The sequence below is a fragment of the Saprolegnia parasitica genome, assembly GCF_000151545.1.
Source record: "Saprolegnia parasitica CBS 223.65 unplaced genomic scaffold supercont2.49, whole genome shotgun sequence".
NCBI lineage: Eukaryota > Oomycota > Saprolegniomycetes > Saprolegniales > Saprolegniaceae > Saprolegnia > Saprolegnia parasitica.
Genome location: NW_012156443.1, coordinates 11205 through 33385, shown reverse-complemented (window position 1 = coordinate 33385; position 22181 = coordinate 11205). Strand labels below are relative to the sequence as shown.

Sequence of the window (22181 nt, the reverse complement as noted above, 5' to 3'; positions counted from 1 at the left end):
ATTTGCCCGGTGGTCGTGTCCGGTTTGTGTGGCGCAGGTGCCACTGGCACGGCCATAGGATGTGCTGGATGTGGCTGACTAGGATGTGTCACCAACCTGGGTATCCTTCGGTCACATCCAGTTTGCAGTTTCGTTTTTCAATGCAGTTCAGGTCCATAGAAGCAACGCGGGTGGCATTTGTGCCCGAGCTACGAAGCGATGTCCAATAAATAATAGTGAATGCATAGCGACCAATGAGCACATTCTTGTTAAGCGGCGAGGGGCGCTGATGAGGACACTCGTGTTGCCGCACCCATCATGACGCGACGTGTCCAAAGTGCAACTTTGGTCAATACACTTTCTCAAAAGCGTCTCTACTGTTGCGCGCCGCGAGTGCTACGGCTGAGCGTCATTACCGTACACGGTCAAGTGCCATGACTATGACAAGCTAAAGACGCGTGGAAATGAAGAGACTCGTCGGAGCCTGCCGTCCGACTTGCTTGGTCTATGAAGTCCGTACAGTCCGTAAGGACTACCGGTAGAGATATTTTTGATGGCATGGGTGCTTGAAGTCCACATCGTGGCGATCCGACAACGAGATGTGGACGGGCGCTGGCCACACTCTGACGACGCTCCTCGAACGCAATGACTTCAATGAATTCAAGATGCTCCTTGAACGAACCAAGCTCGCACGACATACTTGACGCGTGATTCGTTGGCCAATGGTTCTAGCCACGACGACATAGCGAGTCGTTTGGCGACGTCTGTGGTCGATCCAGGACTTGTTGGCAGAGAAGAAACCGCCGCAGAGACCGCACGTCACAGTACGCGCCATATTGGGATACAATTCGTTCGCGATGGCACTCGCATGTACATACCAGTGTGTCGCAAGCAAGAGACGGAACGAGTAGCGGTCACTGCACACCGTGGATGGATAAGGATTCGGATAGTACTGATGATCTAACGTTAGGGTCATTTTGGTCGCCCTTGCGGCGATGTGGGTACATGAGGCGAAACGAACGTCGAGGTAATAGGTAATGCTATGCCGATGGCACCTGTAGCGCTTCAACCCTGGTACTCTTGGAACGTTCGCTTTTCCAGAATTGGCCGGTCACTCTGTCGCGTCGACTTGCGACGATATTGACTGGGCACTGTTTCATGAGATAGCGGTAGCAACGCATGCATGCAACCAGGGGTACATGCGATATGCCTTTTACGGCTCCCGCGGATACCATTTCGCGATCACTGCCAACCGAAGCCTATCAGAAAGCGGGTGGGCCGCCTCGACTGGATCGCGCTCGTCATTTCTGGCCATGTCCAGATTTGGAGTTGAACCATTGGTTTTTGATCTATGTCTTGCTCGGTGTTCAACTCGTTGGTGTTGGCATACTTGACTTTACCCTACCCCTACCCCAACCACACGTGGCCACAGACCTCCGACATGTTTTCGTCGCACGCTTTATGATGCTCTCGATTGGCTTGGCCCAAGACGACCACAGACAGGCTTCCCAATTTATCGCACAACTCACTCGCATTGTCTATTTACGCGGGTCCCCGACAAACTCGATGGCTTGCGTCGAGCCGTGCCGGCCCGTCGCGCGGTGCACCGTGAGAACGAGTGCGAACACTGCCATCGTGAGCATCAGCAGGGCCACATGCCACCCGATTGGGAGCCCGACTTCGACTTGGCGCGAGAGGTAGCTCACAAGCGCCTCGGCGTAGGCCGTCGAGGCCAGCGCGTGGTCCATCAAGTACGCCCCCGTCGCCCACACCAAAGGCGAGCCTAGTCCAGTTCGATTCCACCTCTTGTCTCAACGACCATGTACCTCGTATGCGATCGACAAAGACGACCCGGCGCTCCGAGAGACCAAAGCCGTACGCACGCAAAAGCGTCGTGACGTAGCAAAGGTCGAGACAGCGTCGGGGCAGCATCTCCTTGGGGGTATGCTTGAGCTCAAAAGTGGCAAGCTCGTCAAAGCGCGTATTGCACACTAAGTGGGTCGCCTATATACATGTGGTGCATTCTGCTGATGGAATCCAATCGAAAGGCTCGTACCGCTTCGATCTCTTCGAGGGACGGCGCCGGCCAGCCGTAGCTCAATGTCGGTGCGATGCGACTCACAACGTCGCGCGCAAAGACGGTCGCGAGGTAGTAGACGCTCACGGCGTAAAACGCACCTGTCACGGGCGGCTGTGGCTACATGCAGGCTTCCACAGGCACCATCCCAAGGGTCAAGACACAGTACCACCGACTGGAGTGCGCAAAATGACCCGCTAGGGCAGTTGGCGTTCTCTTGTGCCACGAGCGATTGCAGGAGATCGAGGCACTCGGCGGCGTGGCCCGTGCCCGTCTGGTTGCCGCTGGTGTACCCTGTAAAGTAGCACGGGTTGGCGAGCATCTCGACCGACGTGGTCGCGTTGGCGCTGTGATTCGTCGAGGCATTGGCTACGATCGACTGCAGCACCTACATACCGCAAGCATGCGACGCGAGAACAGCTAAGACAAGGTGCGTACTTGATCGTGCATGTGTCTTGTGCCGTAGTTGGCAAACGAATGCAGGAAAAACTCGCTGGCGTTGAGTGTCTTTTGATGCGGCATGGCCTTGCGCCGCGCGTTCTGGCGCCAGCGCTCCTTGACGTCAAAAACGATCTGTGTGCTGCCGCCGCCCTATAGCGACAGTATGTTCAATGATCTCGGACGAGTTGTCATTGCACAGTCGACGCACAAGATCGAGGGCACCAAAGAGGTCGACGTTGCTGGGCGCGAGGTCGCTCTCGACACGTGCATCGAGATAGTTGGCCGCCATGGCTAGGAAGAACGCTTCGTCGTCGCCCGAGATGGTGCGTACATGCACTCGCTCTACATGACGAGACATGAAGGAGCCATTCCCGTGGGCCGAGCAGCAGCGATACCTAACGGCAGCGCCATAGTCGCGTCGTTCTTGAGATCGAGGTACAGTTGGTTGTAGAGCTCGGCTTGCTGCGAAGCTTCCAAGCCGCGCATGCCAGCCGTGCCGTAGATATGGACAAAGCATCGGGATCGCATCTCGGGGGCCAGCGACGCTTGGACCTAGTGCATTGTCGCCGTCGATGGCCTGTCGCACGGCGCAGAGGCTGGCGCGTACCTCGTACAGTGCTTGGCGCATGTACGCATACGCTTGCAGCGGCGCGATCTCGCTGAGGCCAGGCGTGAGGTGCGCAAAAGTATCGGCGGCGGGTACGCTCGGCGACGGGAAGGCAAAGAAGCGGGTGCCCGACGAGCCGGCGTCGACGATGATCCGGCACGACGAGTATGGGCGAAGTGGTATCCTGTCGCCAAGGACCCGAAGGCCGGGCGCGGAGAGCAGCAGTACGGCGGCGACGGCGGCGTAGAGACCTCCGACGACGCGAGGCAGCATGATGACGGTCAAGCCTCAATTGTCGACTTGCGTGGTGCAACATGCCTCGATAGAAGACACAACACCAGGACCCTCGTTAAAAGAACCTATGGCGCAACGGACAATGGGAGAGTCGCACCAACTTGTGGAGCTCCCATGCAACCAAGCGGCTGCGTCTACATATATATATATATATTACGAGGTTGACTTGGTTCGACGTGCTCGTGCGAGCGGGTGGTCGGTTCTCGTCAGGTTGCTTTTGCTGGTGGGTTTTGGCAAATTTTAGTCGTTTAGTACTTTTTCGGTAGTGGAATGGAAAACGACTAGAATGAAACCAGGACAAGTCCTAATCCGGATGTATTTCGGATTCTCGCTGTCGGTGGCAGCATGGCGGCGTCGGAGGAAGCCGTGCACGAGATCATTCGGACGCAGCTGCTCGACAACCCGATGGACAGTCTCGCGCGGCAGCTGCGGCGCGTCTACGCCAAGCTCGAGAAGAAGGAGCGCGCCGGCGACGTCTCGGGCCGGCGACGGTACGCGGCCAAGCTGCGCGAGCTGCTCGCGAAGGGCGTCGCCGAGCTCGAGTTCCAGCACCGCCAGCTAGGCGCGGCCATCAACATTGTCGAGCTGGACCAAAAGGCCGGGCTCTTCGAGAGCGGGAAGGCGTCGTCGTCGCCCAAGGCCAAGGACGACGCCGAGGTGCCCACGATGACCGACATTGCCATCGGCGCGCAGGTCGCAGCCCGCGTGGCGCGCAGCCACGAGCTATGGATCCTCGCGTCGGTCGTCCGGCAAGACGCCAAGACGCGGCTGTACGAAGTCGAGGACGAAGACTCGGGCGACGAAGATACGGAAGGGAAGCGCCACCACCTCGTGCCCCGCGACTGGATGATCCCGCTCCCGCGCGAAGAAGAGGTCCACAACTGGATCTCGTTCAAGTGGAACCAAAAGTCCTCGCCATGTACCCGAGTACGACGAGCTTTTACCCAGCCGTCGTTGTCATTCCCAACCCACCAGTACAGTCTTCTCTCGATGCAGACCTTTGTGACATGCTGGTATTGTGCTAGGGCTCGCTGTACGTGGTCGTATGCTTTGACGATGACGCTGACGAAGTCGGCTACTGCCCCGAGCGCAAGGTGCCCTTTCGATTCGTGACGCCGCTTCTCAAAAAGTGATTTGTTTACTAACTTAGTCAATGGCTACATTGTGTCCTAAACGTCGGTGCGTCGATAGTTTTAGTCGGTGCATTGATATTCCTAGTCGCTCATACACCATGCAGCGATCACCAACGAGCCCACAGCGCATGGACGGCTGTGTTGAGAGATGGCATCCTGTCTTTGGCGATAGAATGACATATATGGTATTTGTCTGCATGAACCGCCACCCAAGGACGCAACCCTCGTTGTATATCTCGTCGGCCTCGACGCCGGTGGTCCAACGCATCTACTAGCTCTTTGTTTGCACATTTTCGGTTAACGCATAGACGTTTTTGAGAACTCGCATCTCGAAAGAGTATGACCTGTGGCTGGTGCAAAACAGAGTATTATGGGTTGAGCAAAACAGAGTATGTACCTGCCTGCGTGATGCGACCACGCCGCATCATTGTAGTAAAACGCGCCACATCCTCGAAATGTAGTAGACGATAGTGTACAGAATATATATAATATAAAGTCATGTGACGCAGTTGCCGCGGGTGTAGCGGTACACGTGGTCGCGGTCGAGGGCTTCGGCCGTTCGCGGCTGTCGTTGGACTTTAAAGTGGTTCTCAACGACGACACCGGCCACGGAGGGGCGCAGCCACGCAAAGGTCGTCGGCAGCATGGCCAATCCGAGCCAGTAGACACTAACGACGTATGTCTCCGTCACCTTGTGGGGCTTGGGGTCGTAGGGCACGACGCCCAACGAGTGTTTTCTACACGTCATCATCACGTCATCATCACGCTCCATGTGCCACGTACTCGGTTTCAGTCACGGACGCGTAGCCCAGCAGCGCCATCGTGCTGAAATTACATAGACTCCGTGAGACATATTACATGCACTCGATCGGACCTCGGACGACAAAATATCTTGTTGCCAATCTTGATGGCTTGCGACGGGTGCAGCGGCAACGACGTGAGCACGCGCGGCACGGTGCAGTGCGATAGGAACCCATTCGACGCACACCACTCGAGGTTCAAGACGAGCCTAATGCGATACACCAATACGATCAATAAGAAGAAAACAAGAAAGAGAAGTAGGAAAAATAAGAAGCATAAGAAACACGTCAAAATGAAAACCAACGTACGCATGGGTCGACCAGTAGAGTCGTAAGGTGGCAACACTTATGGAGAAGAGAAGCGAGCCAAAGACCGGATAGAGAATCTCTTGCGGGAAGAGCTCAACGACCGTCGCGACGCCGTACGGAACATACGAGCCGCTGGGCCATGACACGCCGTTGAAATTCATGGCTAAAGTATACCAACGGAGAAACCAAATCGTTTCGATAGGATATGGTTGATTTGCATGACGCGTGCGTACCTAGCTCGGCCGCGCCCGCAAAGAGCATATTGTTGGCCTTCATGAAATTTGTGTTGGAGCTGAGGGTCCAGGAGACTGTCACGATCGACGTGTAGAGAAAGATTGGGGCCGAGTACGCAACACACTTGGTTGGCAATGGCAGCGGTACGGCGCTGAGTAGACTACACCCACCGCACCATTGAACGATCATCAATTCAAGAAAAGTACCTGAGACCCGCGAGGAGTGTAAATGAGACAAAAGTTGCCACCAATAGGCACGAGAGACACCAGATCTTGTCGCCGTTGGCGGAAAACACGTAGATGCGTGCGACGTCCAGGTACAAGAGGGACGGCGCCGCGTTCAAAGCAATGAGCAATGTTAGCACCTACGTAACTCGACTCAAGTCTTCGCTTACACCAAGAACGGACGGACCTTGCGACGCTCGAGACCCGAGAGCACGGCGTAGGTGAGGACGGGTTTGCCCGCAATGAGCCCTCGGATGCCTGAAAGAGGACTAGAGTTTATAGTTGAATGGGAGGATATAGTACCCTCAAAGGTGATGTAAACGTCGCCGTTAAGCGCCAGCACAGTCAGAACGATAAGCAGAATTTGGAACGCAATGAGCTCGGACGCGTTGTCGATCTCGTTGCCGCAGGCCCACGCAGGACTGAGTGGGACGCCTCCGTGCTTGCCTGCGCTCGACGTGGAAACAAGACTTGACATCGTACGAAACACGAACCTTGGCTCCACCCGGGCAGCCCAAAGTCGGAGACGACCTCCATCTGAGACAGGCAATAGACGTTGACCGTGTACATAAGACATCACATTGTCATAATAAATCAATTACGCGGCGGCGCGGCATACCGTACGCCGAGGGGCATCGATAAAATGATAAAGTCTTCGCCCGTTGCATCGTAGCCATAGCTGCCGTCGGTTGAGAGCACCGTGCGCAATGGATCGGGTAGCACGTCTTGTTGCGTGCCATCCGAGTTGGTGTACTTGTGCACTGTCTAAGAAAACGCATTTTACAGCGGCTAGAGCTCAACCCATGTGACCTGCATCGTCGTGTTGAGGTCCGAGTAGAGGGTAAGGAGATAGACGCCTTGATCGTTGCGAACCTAATGTATCGGTCGTTGGATTCCTCGTGTCTGGTAACACTTAAATTACGGTCGTCTCCAACAAGGCAATACCAGCAATCAACTGCGGACCATCCAGAGGTATGCAGTTGGGATACGTGGTGTAGCCAGCTATGAAGACGAGAACGCCCCACCCGACAGCCTTGTTGCCACCCACGACACACGTCGACACAAACAGCGGTGTGCCTACAAAAGGAAAGCTCTTGACGCGTCATAGCCGTGCTGTGGGTGACCTTGGGCGAGTTCCAACGACCACTGGTCCGCGAGGCGCTCGCCGACGGACGCCCAGACCACCGGCGATGTCGTATCGATTTCATTTGGCGAGCAGCTTTGCGCGAGCCAGCCCTCATGTGTGAGCTTACACGCTTTGCCATAGTCGGACCAAAAGTACGCGGCGGACTGCGCGTTGTTGGAGATGACGAGCCGGGAAAACATGCCCTACGAGTATTTTAAACGGTTCATTTGAACCTAATTCCAGTCCATGACAATCGAGAGTATCGTACTTCATTGATGAGCACAATAAGCGTCAACAGGGAGAGCAAGATGAGCCCACCCGCGAGGAGGTTGGAGAAAATGCGTCCAAACGCCTCGAGCTTTTTACGTCTCTTGTCCGACGGCTTGCCCGAGACGCCCCTGGACGGCGACCCCAACGTCTACAGCACATGTACATTCTGTGCAGACGAGGCGATGACCGACCGATGGCGGAAGAGGCATATTGTTGCCACCCGACGCGGAGTTTGTAGCCGGCTACGGCCAGCCGACGATAAGGCGTGACGAGAGACCCAGGTGTTCCGGTCGTGACCGGTGGGACTCTGGGATGATCAAGTAGCATCCCCGAGTCTGGTTTCAGCCGCGAAGAACTACCGAGCCCCAAGATTCCCCCAAGCCCAAGTCCCAGATCCTCCCTCAAGGTTTCCCCTTAGGGTTAGGTCTAGTTCCTCTAAGCTTGTGCTAATCACTCAGTTCTCATTTCTTCTCGTCCTGCGCAACCAACTCCCAGCTGGAGTCGGTGGACGGAATAAAACTAGTTTTTTCACCAAGGAAGAAACGAACAAAAACATCGACATGTCCAAGCCAAACACGCCCAAGTCGACCGCTGGTCGCATTTTTCCGCCGATCGACGAGGCCTCGCCGATCGCCGAACCAACTCAAGTACCGAGCGGCCTTCCCACTCTCCCGGATTCGCCGGGCAGCGTGCGCCGCGACTCGGACGCCAGCCTCGCTTATGCTTTCTCGGGCATGGCCGTCAACAATGATGGCTACGACCCGGCCGGCTATGCCCAAGGTCCGTTTGCCAACCCTCGCCCTCATCAACGTGACTCGATCGCATCGGACGTCTCGATGGGCCAGTACTCGGCGACGGCTGCGCCTTCACCAGGAAGAGCGCCCCAATCTGCGTACGTGCCTCCCGCGCCAACGCCTGGTGCTGTGTATCGCACGGCGCCGACGCCGCCGACACCGCCGCTTTACGTCGGGACGACGGCTGCTGACAAGAAGCAGATGATGCGCGAGTATCAGCAGTACTGGTGGGCCTGCATGGCTCTCCGTCAACAAGGTGTCGACATTGTGATCATGCACCTGGGTGCGTGTGTGTCGGACGAGCGCCGCCGCACCATCGCGTCGTTTGAGATGTTCCGTCCACTTGAGGAAATCACGGAGGAGCACTGGCGCGCTTATTTCGATGCCGGCAACGCTGTCGGTATCATCGACTACTCTCGGGTCGACAAGGCCATGGCGAACCTCCGTATGAGCACCCGTCACGCTGACCCGGAAAGTCGTCTCAACACGCTCATGCAGCAGCTAGTTCGCCAGCTCGAACAGCTCTCGATGGAATTTTTTCTCAAGGAAGAGCAGAAGCGAGTGACAGGCTACCTCATCGCCGCTCTCGCACCGCCCGCGTTCAAGGCCTCAATCGAGGACGAGCTCAAGCGCACGTCCCTCAAGCCGTTGCGGTCCAACGTGGTAAACTTTTTGCGCTGGCTCATGGCGTCGCTCACGTCCTACATGCGGTGGGAACGGGCCGAAATGGGTGCCACCAACCGTGGTATCAATGCGCTGCAAGCGCCTCGTCAACAGCGTGACCAAGCCGACGAAATGCATGGCCGCCAGCAGCACTCGCGTCGTGACGATCGCGGCGCTCAACGCTATGGACGCGGTGGCCGCGGCAACGGTGGTGGTCGTGACAACGGTGGAGGTCGTGGCAACAACGGTGGTCGCGGCAACGGTGGTCGGGGCCACAACGGTGGTCGCGGTGGCTATGGTGGCCGCGGGGGTCACGAGGGTCGCCCTATCCAGGCCTCTCGCTCCAACATGACCTACACCCCGCCGGTCTACAACGACAACAACCTGCGTGCCAATCTGGCGCGTATGAACGACGCTTTCAGTGGTGACACGGCTCGCCGCACTGCGCGTTTTAACCTTAGCGCTGTGCTGGCCCATGCGTCGGCGAGTGACGGCACCGCACTGGATGCGCCTACGGGCTACGTGACAGGCTGCGTCGACGACCTCTTGGAGGTGCCTTACGTGCTGCTCGACAGCGGGGCCGACCTCAGCATCGTCAACAAGACCTTGGTCACGCAGCTCGTTGCCAAGGGCGGCGACTGCACGCTGCGCGCTACGACACCGCTGGTGCTCGAATCGTTCACGGGCGCACCTACGACTGTGTCGGACCAGGTCCTCATCAAGATCTTGGCCCTTGACGCAGCTGCAGGCAAGCTTACGCTCAAGAACCTCCAAGCCTACGTGGTCGACGATGAGTCGGCAACGCCGCGAGTCATCCTGGCCCGCTCGGTCATGCAGCGCCTGGGCTACTCTACGGCGGACCTGCTCGACACGGCCCAGCAGCTGGCCGCGTCGGTCGACCTGTTGCCAGCCGCCTTGATGGAGCGAGACTTACTGCCGTCTTTCACCCAAGTGCCCGTGACGGTCGCGGCTGGTTACGTTTCGCTCCCGGACGGCGCTGAGGTTTTTCATCCGGATCGCACGACGTACGAGCTACCGGACCCGCCCGCGTCGTCGGAACCACAGGCGGTGCGCTCGGAAGCACCGCTCGATGCCGCCGTCCCGCGCGATGACGATCTGGATCCCGATAGTCGAGTCGAGCTCCCGCGCCTTGGCGCCCATGATGCCGTCAAGGTCCGTGCGCTCCTCGCCGTACGCCTCCAAATGGCAGCGGACTGGGGTCTAGCTGGCGCCGATCTGCAGCGCCTAGCCGACATGCTGGCCAAGTACCAAGACGTGTTTCGTCTGAGCTTTGGCTCCGATCCGCCGGTCAAGGTGCCGCCGCTTGAGGTCCGTCTGCTCCCGGGTGTGACGCCGGCCAAAACGGTGGCGCGTCGCTATTCCCCGACGCAGCAACAGTTTCTCGAGTTGCATTGTGCCGAGCTCGAAGCAGCGGGTTTGATCTACCGAAACATGGCGAGCCGCTGGGCCTCGCCGCCGCGCTTGGTGCCCAAGCCCGACGGTACGCTGCGCATGACGGTCGATACGCGTGCAGTCAACGCGCGCACAGAGCGCCTCATCTGGCCTATGCCCCAACTCGACGTCGTTCTCGGCTACCTCGGCGGTTCCGAGTGTTTTTTCATGCTCGACTGGTTCCGCGGTTACTGGCAGCTACCTTTGGCGCCCAACAGCCAAGAATTCTTCACGATCATGACGCATCGTGGCATGTACACGCCAACGCGGGTCTCCATGGGTGGTAGTGACAGCGTGGGCTACTGCCAGGCGACGGTCGAGTACATGTTCAAGGACTTGCTCTACCAAGGCATCCTCGCGTGGCTCGACGACATCCTCGGCTATTCGTCGACCATCGATGGTCTCTTGACGCTCTTGGAGCGCGTCTTCGAGATCTGCGCCCGCGTTGGCCTCAAGTTGCACCCGAACAAGTGCTCTTTCTTTGTCCGCGAAGCCAAGTGGTGTGGCAAGGTCATCACGCAAAGTGGTATTGCCCATGACCCGGCTCGTGTGGCTGGCCTCGTGGATATGGCGCCCCCGACGACAGCAGCCGAGCTACAAACGTTCTTGTGCTGCGCCAACTGGATGCGCGGGCATATTCCGCACTTCTCGCGCTTGGTGGCTCCTCTTTTGAAGCTTCTCGACAACGCCGCTTCCAAAGCTGGCTCGCGAAAGGGCATCAAGCTCGCCAAGATCCCTCTCGACCGTTGCGGCTGGGAGCGTGTGCACTCCGTGTGTTTCAACTTGGTCAAGCAAGCCCTGCTCGACATGGTACCCTTGGGTCACCCAATGCCTGGCTATGTGGTCAGCCTCTTCTCGGACGCCTCGATCCATTTTTGGGGTGCGGTTGTCACGCAGACGCCGCCCGAGGATGCTGAGCTGCCTCTCGCCAATCAGCGTCATCAACCGCTCGCGTACTTGAGCGGACGCTTTGCGGGCTCCTCGCAACACTGGCCCATTCCCGACAAGGAGGCGTACTCCATCGTCGAGCCAGTGAAGAAGCTCGAGTACATCTTGCAGCGCCCGGAAGGTTTCATCGTCTACACGGACCACCGCAATCTTGCGTACTTGTTCAACCCGCTCGCTACGGACTCCAACATGCAGCGCCACCAAGCGGATCGGCTAACGCGATGGGCCATGGTCCTCACGAGCTACCTCTACACGATTGTGCACGTGCCGGGTGAGCACAACGTCTGGGCTGACATGCTCAGCCGCTGGGCGCGCACCGACGAGCCTCTCCAGGTGGCTGTGGTGGCACCGCGCTCTATTTTGGCCTCAGCCATGATTGCGCCACCGACGTCGTTTGCCGTCTTTTTGCTCGCGATCCCGCCGCCGGCGCCGCTTTTGGCAGCCGACTTCGTCTGGCCAGATGCCGCGGAAATTCTGGCGGTGCAACGTGCGCAGAGCGCAATCCACCCGACGCCGGAGGGCTTGCAGGTGTCGCCGACGACGGCATGCCTCGTCGACGCTCAAGGTCGCACGTGGATCCCATCGGGCTGCGCCGATCTCCAACTGCGTCTTTGTGTTATCGCGCATGCCGGCGCCTCGGGGCACCGTGGTATTCGTGTGACAACGGACACGCTGCGCGAGGTCTACTTCTGGCCCACGCTCACGAAAGACGTCGAACACTTTGTGCGCGGCTGCTTGCAGTGCCTCTCGGTCGGCCAGCGGATTATTCCGCGACCGTTCGGAGAACAGCTGCACGCCACGAAGCCCAACGAGCTCCTCCATTTCGACTTTCTCCAGCTGCCGGAAGAGCGTACCACGAAGTTCAAGTACATCTTGACCATCAAGGATGATGCGACGGCTTACTCCATGTTCGTCCCGTCGGTCGACGCCACGGCGGCCTCTTGCGCTCGCGGCCTTCTGCGCTGGTTCGGTCTTTTTGGCGTCGTCCACACGTGGGTCTCCGATCGTGGCGCGCACTTCAAAAATGAAGTCATCGCGCTCTTGGCTGACCGTCTCGGTGCCCAGCACCACTTCACGACGGCGTACAGCCCGTGGGCCAACGGCACGGTCGAGGTCCTCAACCGCCAATTCTTGGTGTGCATCAAGAAGCTCTTGGTGGAGCGCCGTCTCGACCCCAGCGAGTGGAACGTCGTCTTGCCCATCGTTCAAGTCGCTCTGAACCACCAACCCTCGGAGCGCCTCGGCGGCCTTGCTCCGATGACTGCTTTCACGGGCCTTCCGTCGTTGACGCCGATCTGCGCCACTTTGTGTGTCGCTGAAGACATCGTCGTCCTCTCGTTGGCGGACATTTCGGCGGCAACGCTCGCGGAGCTCGAAGCGGTCCGTTCGGCCCTCGACAATATGCACCGCGCGGTCGCTGCGACGTCTGCTGCATTGCGCTCAAAGGCTCGCGCATCCCGCGCCGCCAAGTCGAAGCTCCCGAATTTTTCCGTCGGCGACTTTGTGCTCGTCGCCCTCGTCTCGGACCCTCTGCCGAGGCTCACGCTCATCTGGCGTGGCCCAAAGCGCATCCGCACGGTGCTCTCGGACTGGATCTTCGAGGTCGAAGACATTGTCGCTCCGTTTGCCGTCTCGACGCACCATGCATCGCGCCTCTGCTTTTACGCGGACAACTCGCTCAACGTGACGCTGGCCTTGGAAGACCACGCGCACTACGCCAATGGTGGCCATATTGTGCGCGGCTTTGCTCAAGTCAAGCCGGTCGGGCACTCGTTTGCACTCCAAGTGCTCTGGCTCGGTCTTGAAGACGCCGAAGCCACGTGGGAGCCCCTTGAGAACCTTCTCGAGGACGTCCCGGCGGCCGTCTACATGTTTTTACATAACTCCAAGACGCTCCCGCATGTGCCTGCCGCGCCCGCTCGCGCCATGAAATTCCGTGGCGCGCTCCCGCCCGTGTCGCCCAAGGCGTCCAAGCAGCGTCGCGCTCGCAAGTAGGAGGGGGCGGTGTTCCGGTCGTGACCGGTGGGACTCTGGGATGATCAAGTAGCATCCCCGAGTCTGGTTTCAGCCGCGAAGAACTACCGAGCCCCAAGATTCCCCCAAGCCCAAGTCCCAGATCCTCCCTCAAGGTTTCCCCTTAGGGTTAGGTCTAGTTCCTCTAAGCTTGTGCTAATCACTCAGTTCTCATTTCTTCTCGTCCTGCGCAACCAACTCCCAGCTGGAGTCGGTGGACGGAATACCAGGGGTAAAAGGTGCACACGTACGGGTCGAAGGCCTTGGACCCACGCGCGTGGGTCGACGCGAGGCATCTCTGCTTCAGCGACGACTCGGTTGGACACTAGACAGGCCGCGCCGGAAATACGTCGCTATTTTTGTGCAGCGGATTTTGCCCCAAGAAATAGAATCGTAGCGTCGTTCAATGACGAGTTGTAGGTTGGAGCTCGTTCTAGCAGTTTTCTTGCCGAAGGCAAAGCTTCCCGCAATCGACCGATTCGTGTGGATTTACTATGTCATCGCGTCGTTGCGGGTCCGAGTTGAATTCGATTCTTGGTAAAATCAAGGGAAACAATTTATGGCCCTTGGTAAGATGCACTACGGCTAGTTGTGCGTGGAATGAGCCGATGCAAATAGGGACACGTGTTTTGAAGAGAGACTCTAGACAAGGGAACATAAATAGCTCTTTTGATGTACATTTTCTCTCGACCACAAAAGCGAATCATGAACCAGAATCAAGTACATTACATGTAGCACTATGACAGCACGGAATTGCATATATCTCTTCTCCAGTCAAACGACACCACAGGACTCCACAGGACTCGAAGCCGGCTGGCTGAGGCGGACTCGAAGCGATGCATGGACCGCTTCTTGTATAAAGCTGATACAAATACTCAATGTCAGAGGTCTGCGAGCCAGCCCGCCGATATATACCATTTGAAAGGACCTCTGGGATAACATATTCAAATATCAAATCAAAGAGGTTATTCGGCGGATTTTTCGAAACCAGAACAACGGCCAAACCCATCCAAGCCCGACGTGCAGCATGGCAGGCGACGACCGCGCCGAGGACGCCGCCTTCTTTGACAAGCCTAGCGTCCCAACGACGATCCGCTGGATCCCGGACGCCGAGGTGTCTCTCTGCAAGGCCTGCGGTCTCCTCTTCGACTGGGTCCGGCGCAAGCACCATTGCCGGTACGCCTGTCTCGCCCATGCTTGGCTCATCATGGCCTTGGCTAGATACTGCGGTAGCCTGTGAAGCTGCTTGTGTGCATGCATCATGACATTCGGCGGTGGTAGGCCACGTCTTTTGCGATCTCTGCACGACGTTCCGCAGCTTGATCCGCGACGACAAGATTTTAACGTCCCCCGAGAAGCGGTACCTCTCGGTGAACGCATACAACCCGCAGCGCGTGTGCGAGCCGTGCTACACGCTGCTCTTGCCCGATCAAAGCTTGCTCTGTAATGACCTTTCTCATCGCCTTGCGTCATGATGCTCTAGGCGCGACCGCCAGCAACGCCGTGCAGCCGAATTCCATCAGCGAGGCCGGCTCCAAGCGCTTCCTCAACAGGTCGACTCGCCCATAGTACCATCGACATGTCCGAACGCTATCCATAGTCCGTACTCGTTTACACTGCGTGAAGAGATCCGCAAGGCGGCGTACAGCGTCAAGAACTTCATGTACGATGGCGTCATCAAGGACCAGTCTATCCCGCTGCCATTGCTGACCAATGCCAAGGGCATTGCCGTAGGTGCTAGCAACGATGAACTTGTATCTCTGACAACCTTCTATCGTAGTTTCTGACGGTCCTCAAGGTCGGCTTCGTTGTCACGGGGCGTGTGGGCACGGGCCTCGTCATCGCCAAGCTCCCCGATGGCTCCTGGTTGACCCCACAACACAGAGCAGTATATATGGACAATGTGTGCATGGGATTAGGTCGGCGCCGTCGGCCATCGCGACCGCCGGCATTGGCTGGGGCGCCCAAATCGGTGGCGGTGTCACCGACTTTGTCATCATCCTCAACACCCGCTGTACGATCACTACTCTCCATCCTCGCAAGACGCATCAGCGTATCGACTTGGTAGCTGCCGTTGATACGTTCTGTGCCCAAGGCCAAGTCAACATGGGTGCCGAGCTCGGAGTTGCCGCCGGGCCGCTCGGACGTGTTGCTGCAGGCGCGATGGAAGCCGGTAGTCGCCTCGCCTTGTGGTTACCACTCGTATGACGCGGGTAGGTCCTGGTGGCATTGCACCGTGCTACTCGTACTCGCACTCAAAGGTACTCGATGACTTACTCTGGCATATATTGTCGATAACAACAGTACGCAGGGACTTTTTATCGGTATTTCGGTTGAAGGTTCGGTCGTGCTCGCACGACCGGATGTGAACCTGGAGTTTTACGGCAAGGAAGTCACGGCGGCGGACCTTCTCAGCGGCCGAGGTACGGCCTGCGTCGATTATCCATGAGTGCATACGCACAGAGTCTAGAACGCCCGCCCGTTGCTGCGCAACCGCTCTATGATGCACTCACGATGGCCGTGGAGAGGTACGGCACGAGGTTGGAAGGGTTTTCAACAACAATCTTTTGTTTTATAGTCCTGCGAACGGCCTCAACCGCGGCTCTCTCTCGACGCGGGCGGCGTCCTACAGCAGCAGTCAGCGCCTGTCGACGCCCGCACCCGTGTCGGCCCCGGCTGCGAGCTCGGTCGCCTTGTAGTTGGCCATGTAGAGGTGATTGCAAGCCGAGGGGACGGGATGTACACGCTACAAACATAAATGAATGCAACGACTTTTGATGCATCAAACAGTAGTCAAAGAAGCGAGATCGAGAGTCGCATGCAGAGGATGTTGCCAGAGCATGCTGCCACGTATATTTGAGACGCTGGCGCGTGCTTTTCCGAACAAGAGAACATTTCGATCCTTTCTTCGACGCTTTGGGCAGAGCGTATTCAAGCACGTATGGGCGACGCGGAGGCCTCGTCCGGCACGGTTGTCGTGCCCAAGCACATTCTGCAGAACGTGGTCGATGGCACCAAGACGCTACTGAGCGAGAAGCGCGTCTTGCATCAAAAGCTCGATGAAATGAACCACCGTGTCTTTACGCTGGAGCGGCAGCTCGCGGACCAGCAGCTCAAGGTTGAGAGCATGCAGCAGCAGCAGTCCAAGAGCCCGAACGCGACCGGGGTCAACGCCAACCGGTTCAAGCACCTTACGCTGCAAGTCATCAAGGACAAGCAGCGCAACGAGAAAATCCTAGCTGCGAAAGAGGTGGATTCGCGGCCACCAACTACGACCAAGAAAGACGAAGAGATCCACAAGCTCAAGATGAAAACGTCCGAGGTCGGGATGTGTGATTTGGTTGAAAATTTACTCGATTTATTATGCTAGCTGGAAGCCTTGCTGCAAGCGACGCGTGCGATCACGCACCAGACGGCGCACCGAGATGTGGTGCTCTCCACGCTCAACGCAGCGCGCAACCTTGTGACTGCACGTCGCTACTCGCTCGCGCTCGTCAACGAAACGAGCACACACATGACCGTCTACTCGATGAATGTGGTCCCTACCGACGAGCTGAGCTTTGAACTCACAAAGAAACCACCCCTTCTCGAAGACGAAGGGTCCATGCTGATTGACGACTCGACGACGTTTGGACACGTCCTTTTGGTATAGTACAATGAGGAGAGAACTGCGAAGCCATGGTATTCTTGTAGACCGATACGCTGTTGGATTCGCTGCAAGTCACCGTGTCTGGCCAGTTTGAGGCGCAAATGGAAGAACTCGACTTTTCGCCGCACTCGCTCTTGTGCATTCCGATCCACAACGCCCATAGCACCGTGCTGGGTACCTCGCTCTATATGTTGAGCTATATTTTTGTGAGCGAGAATTATCTCTAGGCGCTCTCCAGGTCATTACGCAGCGCCAACACGCCGACGAGTACCGTCAAAATCAGGTGTTTACGTCCCTCGACAAGGAGCGGTACATCACCCGAATTGACATTTGGATCATATTTGACATGGTTACCCTAGTCTCGAACACCTCTGCGTCATGTCGGGCTCGGCTGTACCTGCTCCACCTATTGTATACTCTATTTGCATTTTATATGATTTAGGTCTGGAACCTCAAGCTATCGAGAGAGCGCCAGACCGCCCAATCGCGCATTGAGATTTTACTCAAACTCAATCGAAGCATCTCGGTGGAGGGCGACCCAGCGCGCGTACTGGAGAAAATCATGGACGTGTCGTACGAGCTCTTGCATGTCGAGCGCATTTGCCTCTTCTTGCGCATCCATGGCGAGAACGACTTGTACATTCTTCATGCGAGCGACGAAGCCAAGGGCCAGTACGTCTCAATGGACTGTGGCATTGCCGGTCTCGTCGCGCGCACCGGTACCGGTCGCAACTGTTGTATATGCCACGCACATTTCGTCGATAGGCCAAGTGGTAACGACCAACGATGCACAAAAGCATCCGTGCTTTGACAAGGACATGGACGTCAAGACGGGCTTTGTCACGAAGAAGCTCTTGTGCGTCCCGGTCAAAGACCCGGACGGCAACATCCTCGCCGTGGTCGAGGCCATCAACAAGCAAGACGGCACCGACTTTACGATTGAAGACACGCTCTTTCTGAGCTACATTGCCGAGGTCGTTCATGTGTGTGGATACAAGATTGTCATGCATGCAAATGTACATGTAGGCGGCCGGCATTTCGCTGCACAAATCGTACCTCCACAACGAAGTCATGATTTCCAAAAAACTGGCCGAAATTCGATTGACGCTCTCCGAGTTCATCACGCTTGAGACCGACATTCACCGGTTGACGGACCTCATCATGGCGCAAGGCAAGACCATCATGGTACATTGTACTTGTTTGTCTATCGTTGGAGGTCAAGACAATATTCTGTGGCCATGTAGGAGTGCGACCGGTTTGGCTTTTTGCTCGTGGACCATCTCAAGAACGAGCTCTGGATCACTTCGACGAACCAAACCAATGGCGAAGAAATCACTGTGCGCCAGCCCATTTACAAGGGCATTTCGGGGCTTGTGGCAACGACCGGGGACACCGTGTGTACGCGCGACGCATGTACTACACTATTGTCTTTTGTGTCAATGTATCAAGCGTTGTTTTGTAGACACGCACAACCTCTTTGATCCGACGCACGATTCGATGACGGGGTACCGCACCAAGAGCGTGCTGTGCATGCCCGTTTTTGAGGAAAATGCCCCGACCAACCCAAAAGTGGTTGCGGTGGCCATGTGCATCAACAAGCTCCAGGGATCCCACGTGATTGCGTTTACAAGCGAGGACCGCAATACGATGGGGCGCTTCTGCAAAGAAATTCAGTACGCGCTCGGCAAGCTGTCGCTGGAAGTGTGCTACTACAAGGTACGACACCGGGCATGTTGACGTGCATTCCATGTCGGATTTTCTTGTCTTTTCTTGTCTTTTCCTTGCTTTAGTGTCATTATTTATATGTGGTGCCTTTTACAAATACGATATGGATTTCAAGGCAATGGATATGCGTAGGTTGTCAGCGACAAGCACTCGAGTGGAAGCGACGAGGTGACCGAAGCCGGCATCATTTCGAGTCTGCTTCAGAAATACAGCCGTCGCACGTCGGGTGCCAATACGACCAAGTACGACGCCGGCGCCACCGAGTCGCAGCAGTCGGATGCGTTCGGACGTGATGTCCACGTGCCGTCGCGACCGGAGCTCGACGCGTGGGACCTCGACATTCTCTCGTTCAGCTTCAGCGAGGTCTTGGTCTCGGCCCAAGCGCTCCTCCGTGCGTATGGATTTGTGGACCAGTATGGCATTGAGCCCGAGAAGCTCCAAGCCTTTGTCGCAAGCGTCGCGCAGCACTATCGCGCAAATCCATACCACAACTTTTACCATGGCTTCCAGGTCATGCACGCAGCGCACATGCAAATTAAGCTCTTTGCCCGCAAGCTCTTGCCGAGCCTCGATATCTTCTCGGTGCTCCTTGCCGCGCTTTGTCACGGTATGGATGCAAAACTGGTTTCCATATGGATCCAATGGATTTCTTGTGGTAGACGTGGACCACCCGGGCAACAACAACGACTTTGAAGTCAAGTGTGTGAGCTCCATTGCGCTCACGCACAACGACGACGCGGTGCTCGAGCGCCACCACTGCCGCGTCACATTTATCATCTTGAGCACGCCGTCCACCAACATTTTGGACAAGTTGTCCTCGGACGCGTTCCGCCAAGTGCGCCGCAACATCATTCGCTGCATCATGGCGACCGATATGACGAATCACTTTGCCCAAGTCAAGGTTATGGAGAACATGCCACGTAGCCAGTGGACCGACCACTCGAACCGGTACAAGAATACTCTACGGACGCATCCGAGGTTGACAACGATGTAGAACGTTTTTAATGGAGTCGATTGTACACAGCTGCGACCTCAGTGCCCAAGCCCTTCCGTTCAAGCTCGCCATCAAGTGGGGCGAGCGCGCTTTGGATGAGTTTCAAAACCAGGCGAAAGAAGAGGCCAGCTTGCAGCTCCCGATCGCTCCATTTATGGAAAACCTCGAGGCCAAGGCAACGCGCTACAACGTTCAAGTCAACTTTGTTGGCTACGTGCTGCAGCCCATGTGGCAAGCGCTTGCGTCGCTCGCGCCTTCTCTGCAGGTATGACGCCAAGACTCTGTCAAATCGTCAACTCATGTGGCCGAGTAGCTCTATGCAGATAGGCTGACAGCGAATCTAGAGCAGTACCGCGCCGAGCTTGCCGAGCTCACACACCAGTCAGCCAACTCTTAACGTCCATTTTAAAGAGACTATCAACGCTGCGTATGGTCGCTACAGACAGAGTAGCGTCGTCTAGTAATAGCAAAACAACTAGTCTGCTGAACAACGGCGTTGCAGCGCGTCCAGCAGCATCTTGGACGCGTCCTGGACCTCGATCAGCCCTTCGTCGCGGACGACGTCGTGGAAATGGACGACCAGCGGCAAGAGTACGTTGGTGTTCCACGCGTCCATGTTGCTTTGGTGCGGTAGCAATTGCGTGCAGAGCTGCAGCTGACGCACGATCACAGGCACGTCCTCTTCAAACACGGGAAACGACGCAAGCGCATCCGTGCACGTCTCCAGGAACGCCGTCCAAAACGGTGCAGGCAGCGCGCGGATCACCCACGGCGCATCCTTGGCCAAGAGCATGGCTAAGCTCTCGAGGCCCGACGCCTTGGTGTCCAGCACCGACGTCGAGAGAATGTCGCAGTAGCCATGCACGAGATCCGTCTCCTACAACATATGATTGGTCAACTTGTCGTTGTCGAAACGGACAATCTGTCCATACTGTGAAGGGCGACGCGACATACAAATGGGTCAGCGCGACGACGAAAAGGTCTTGAAGCGAGATCGAGCCCGTGCCGTAGAGGTCCACGAGCGTCTCGGCCACGTCCGCGACATACGGCGCGATGAACGGTCCGGCGCCCGCGACCGTATGGCCCACCGACCCAAGAAGCCGCTGTGCCATGGGCTACAGACACGTGTAAGATCCTAGTATACGACTCGCAACCTATCCATCTACTACCTTGGAATACCGATGGAGCTGCTGGAGGCCCTTCTGGAGCATCGCCACGGTCGTCGCCACGAGACGCTCGTACGGTTCGTACTTGGCGTCGAGGGACGGACGCAGCACAAAGAGCACGTCGCCAAACACAAGCGGATCCGCGAGCTTCATGGCCACGTCCCGTACGAACGCCGCTTGGAGGTCCCAAAAATCGCGTCCCATGCAATACATGAGCGCAATAAATGCCTACATGTCTTATATGAGATACGAGGACGACGGATTCGATGGACAATGTGTACCTCGGTCGTGGCGTCACGGAGGTCGGGCAGCATGGCTTTGACGCCTTTAAACATGCGGTCTTTCGCAAGCTCCTAGCATGCCTCTCCATATTTCCAGAAAAGAAGAAAAAATCAAGCGTACGGGAAGCTTGTGCACGAGCGCCTCGAGCGTCGAAAACACGTCAGCGTCCGGCGCCAGAGCTTGCTGCTGCAAATGCGCGGCGATCAAGAGGTCCCGGATGCTCTCGACGAGGCCATGGCCCAGCTCGAGCTGGCTTGGGTGGTCCCACGGCAAGGCGCGCAAGCTACACCCTTTGTCATGACATTCCTCTACACACGACGTCGTACCCATCGAGGAGATGCGAGAGGAAGAGATCGAACGTCTCGTTCGCGACATCGCCGTCGTACTCGACCACTGCGAGGCGGTAGAGGGCCGGGAGGATCGCTGCGATGGAGGCCACGTCCGCGAGCGACGGCAGCGTTTCGAGAAACGCCCTCCACGCCGCTGGTGGCACACGCGACGTCAAGCCGCGCGACGGCGTCGATGACGCGGTGGCCGTCATGAGCTGGCGCGCGCTCGGGAGCGCTGGAAAAAGCTGGTCGAGCACGACGTTTGCGAGCGTGTTCCATTCGACAATATCGTTGTGGTAGTCGGTCGACGTCACAAAGACACTAAATGGACAGATTGTCATCTCGTAATTTTTTCACAAAAAATAGGTCGAGCAAACCTCGTGTGGAGCTGGAGAATCTCAGGGAGCACCTAATGATCGATACATGACATGGATATCCAACCATTTTGTGGCAACGCGACGACTGCAAAGAGAGTATGTACCTCGGTCAAGAGGGTCGACGCCGCCGACGGCTGGGTTTGCACCAAGACGTTGAGGAGCTCGCACGTCGGGCGAAACAGCAGCTGTGTCGAGAGCGCGTCGAGCGCACACTGCGCCAATAGTGTGTGCGTCCAACTCAAGAGCACTGGCGCCAAGGACGCGCTCGTCGACTCAAAGCACTCCATGAGACGCG

The 22181-nt window shown here is 57.1% G+C and overlaps 6 protein-coding genes across 6 annotated transcripts; 3 read left to right on the top strand and 3 right to left on the bottom strand.

Moving 5' to 3' along the window:
- Positions 1-1517: 1517 nt before the first annotated feature.
- Positions 1518-3402, bottom strand: SPRG_09520 (hypothetical protein; the record flags this gene model as incomplete). Its single annotated transcript, XM_012348946.1, has 8 exons — positions 3105-3402; positions 2893-3049; positions 2706-2839; positions 2495-2647; positions 2226-2444; positions 2036-2176; positions 1806-1983; positions 1518-1762 (listed from the first exon to the last, which is right to left on the bottom strand). The coding sequence occupies exons 1-8, from the start codon at positions 3375-3377 to the stop codon at positions 1518-1520; spliced, it is 1500 nt and encodes a 499-aa protein (XP_012204336.1). The 5' UTR covers positions 3378-3402.
- Positions 3403-3726: 324 nt separating this feature from the next.
- On the top strand, positions 3727-4554 carry SPRG_09519 (hypothetical protein). The gene is made up of 2 exons (XM_012348945.1): positions 3727-4372; positions 4424-4554. Exons 1-2 carry the CDS (start codon positions 3744-3746, stop codon positions 4509-4511), a joined length of 717 nt encoding a protein of 238 aa, XP_012204335.1. The 5' UTR covers positions 3727-3743; the 3' UTR covers positions 4512-4554.
- Positions 4555-4993: 439 nt separating this feature from the next.
- SPRG_09518 (hypothetical protein) lies at positions 4994-6576 on the bottom strand (the record flags this gene model as incomplete). The annotated part of the gene is made up of 8 exons (XM_012348944.1): positions 4994-5268; positions 5315-5356; positions 5406-5540; positions 5641-5803; positions 5874-6034; positions 6081-6238; positions 6286-6356; positions 6402-6576. 8 exons carry the CDS (start codon positions 6574-6576, stop codon positions 5028-5030), a joined length of 1146 nt encoding a protein of 381 aa, XP_012204334.1. The 3' UTR covers positions 4994-5027.
- Positions 6577-14334: 7758 nt separating this feature from the next.
- SPRG_09517 (hypothetical protein) lies at positions 14335-16136 on the top strand. Its single transcript, XM_012348943.1, has 12 exons — positions 14335-14540; positions 14586-14593; positions 14646-14807; positions 14848-14917; positions 14965-15094; positions 15145-15230; positions 15284-15378; positions 15433-15537; positions 15582-15625; positions 15676-15787; positions 15835-15892; positions 15943-16136. The coding sequence occupies exons 1-12, from the start codon at positions 14392-14394 to the stop codon at positions 16061-16063; spliced, it is 1140 nt and encodes a 379-aa protein (XP_012204333.1). The 5' UTR covers positions 14335-14391; the 3' UTR covers positions 16064-16136.
- A 163-nt stretch (positions 16137-16299) lies between these two features.
- SPRG_09516 (hypothetical protein) lies at positions 16300-20220 on the top strand. Its single transcript, XM_012348942.1, has 14 exons — positions 16300-16686; positions 16735-17010; positions 17058-17187; positions 17241-17322; positions 17373-17406; positions 17456-17732; positions 17779-17987; positions 18040-18198; positions 18258-18426; positions 18476-18729; positions 18871-19345; positions 19398-19686; positions 19733-19997; positions 20046-20220. Exons 1-14 carry the CDS (start codon positions 16306-16308, stop codon positions 20127-20129), a joined length of 3084 nt encoding a protein of 1027 aa, XP_012204332.1. The 5' UTR covers positions 16300-16305; the 3' UTR covers positions 20130-20220.
- SPRG_09515 (hypothetical protein) lies at positions 20109-22181 on the bottom strand. The gene is made up of 8 exons (XM_012348941.1): positions 21991-22181; positions 21887-21918; positions 21507-21830; positions 21301-21463; positions 21180-21251; positions 20902-21126; positions 20665-20847; positions 20109-20609 (listed from the first exon to the last, which is right to left on the bottom strand). Exons 1-8 carry the CDS (start codon positions 22171-22173, stop codon positions 20208-20210), a joined length of 1584 nt encoding a protein of 527 aa, XP_012204331.1. The 5' UTR covers positions 22174-22181; the 3' UTR covers positions 20109-20207.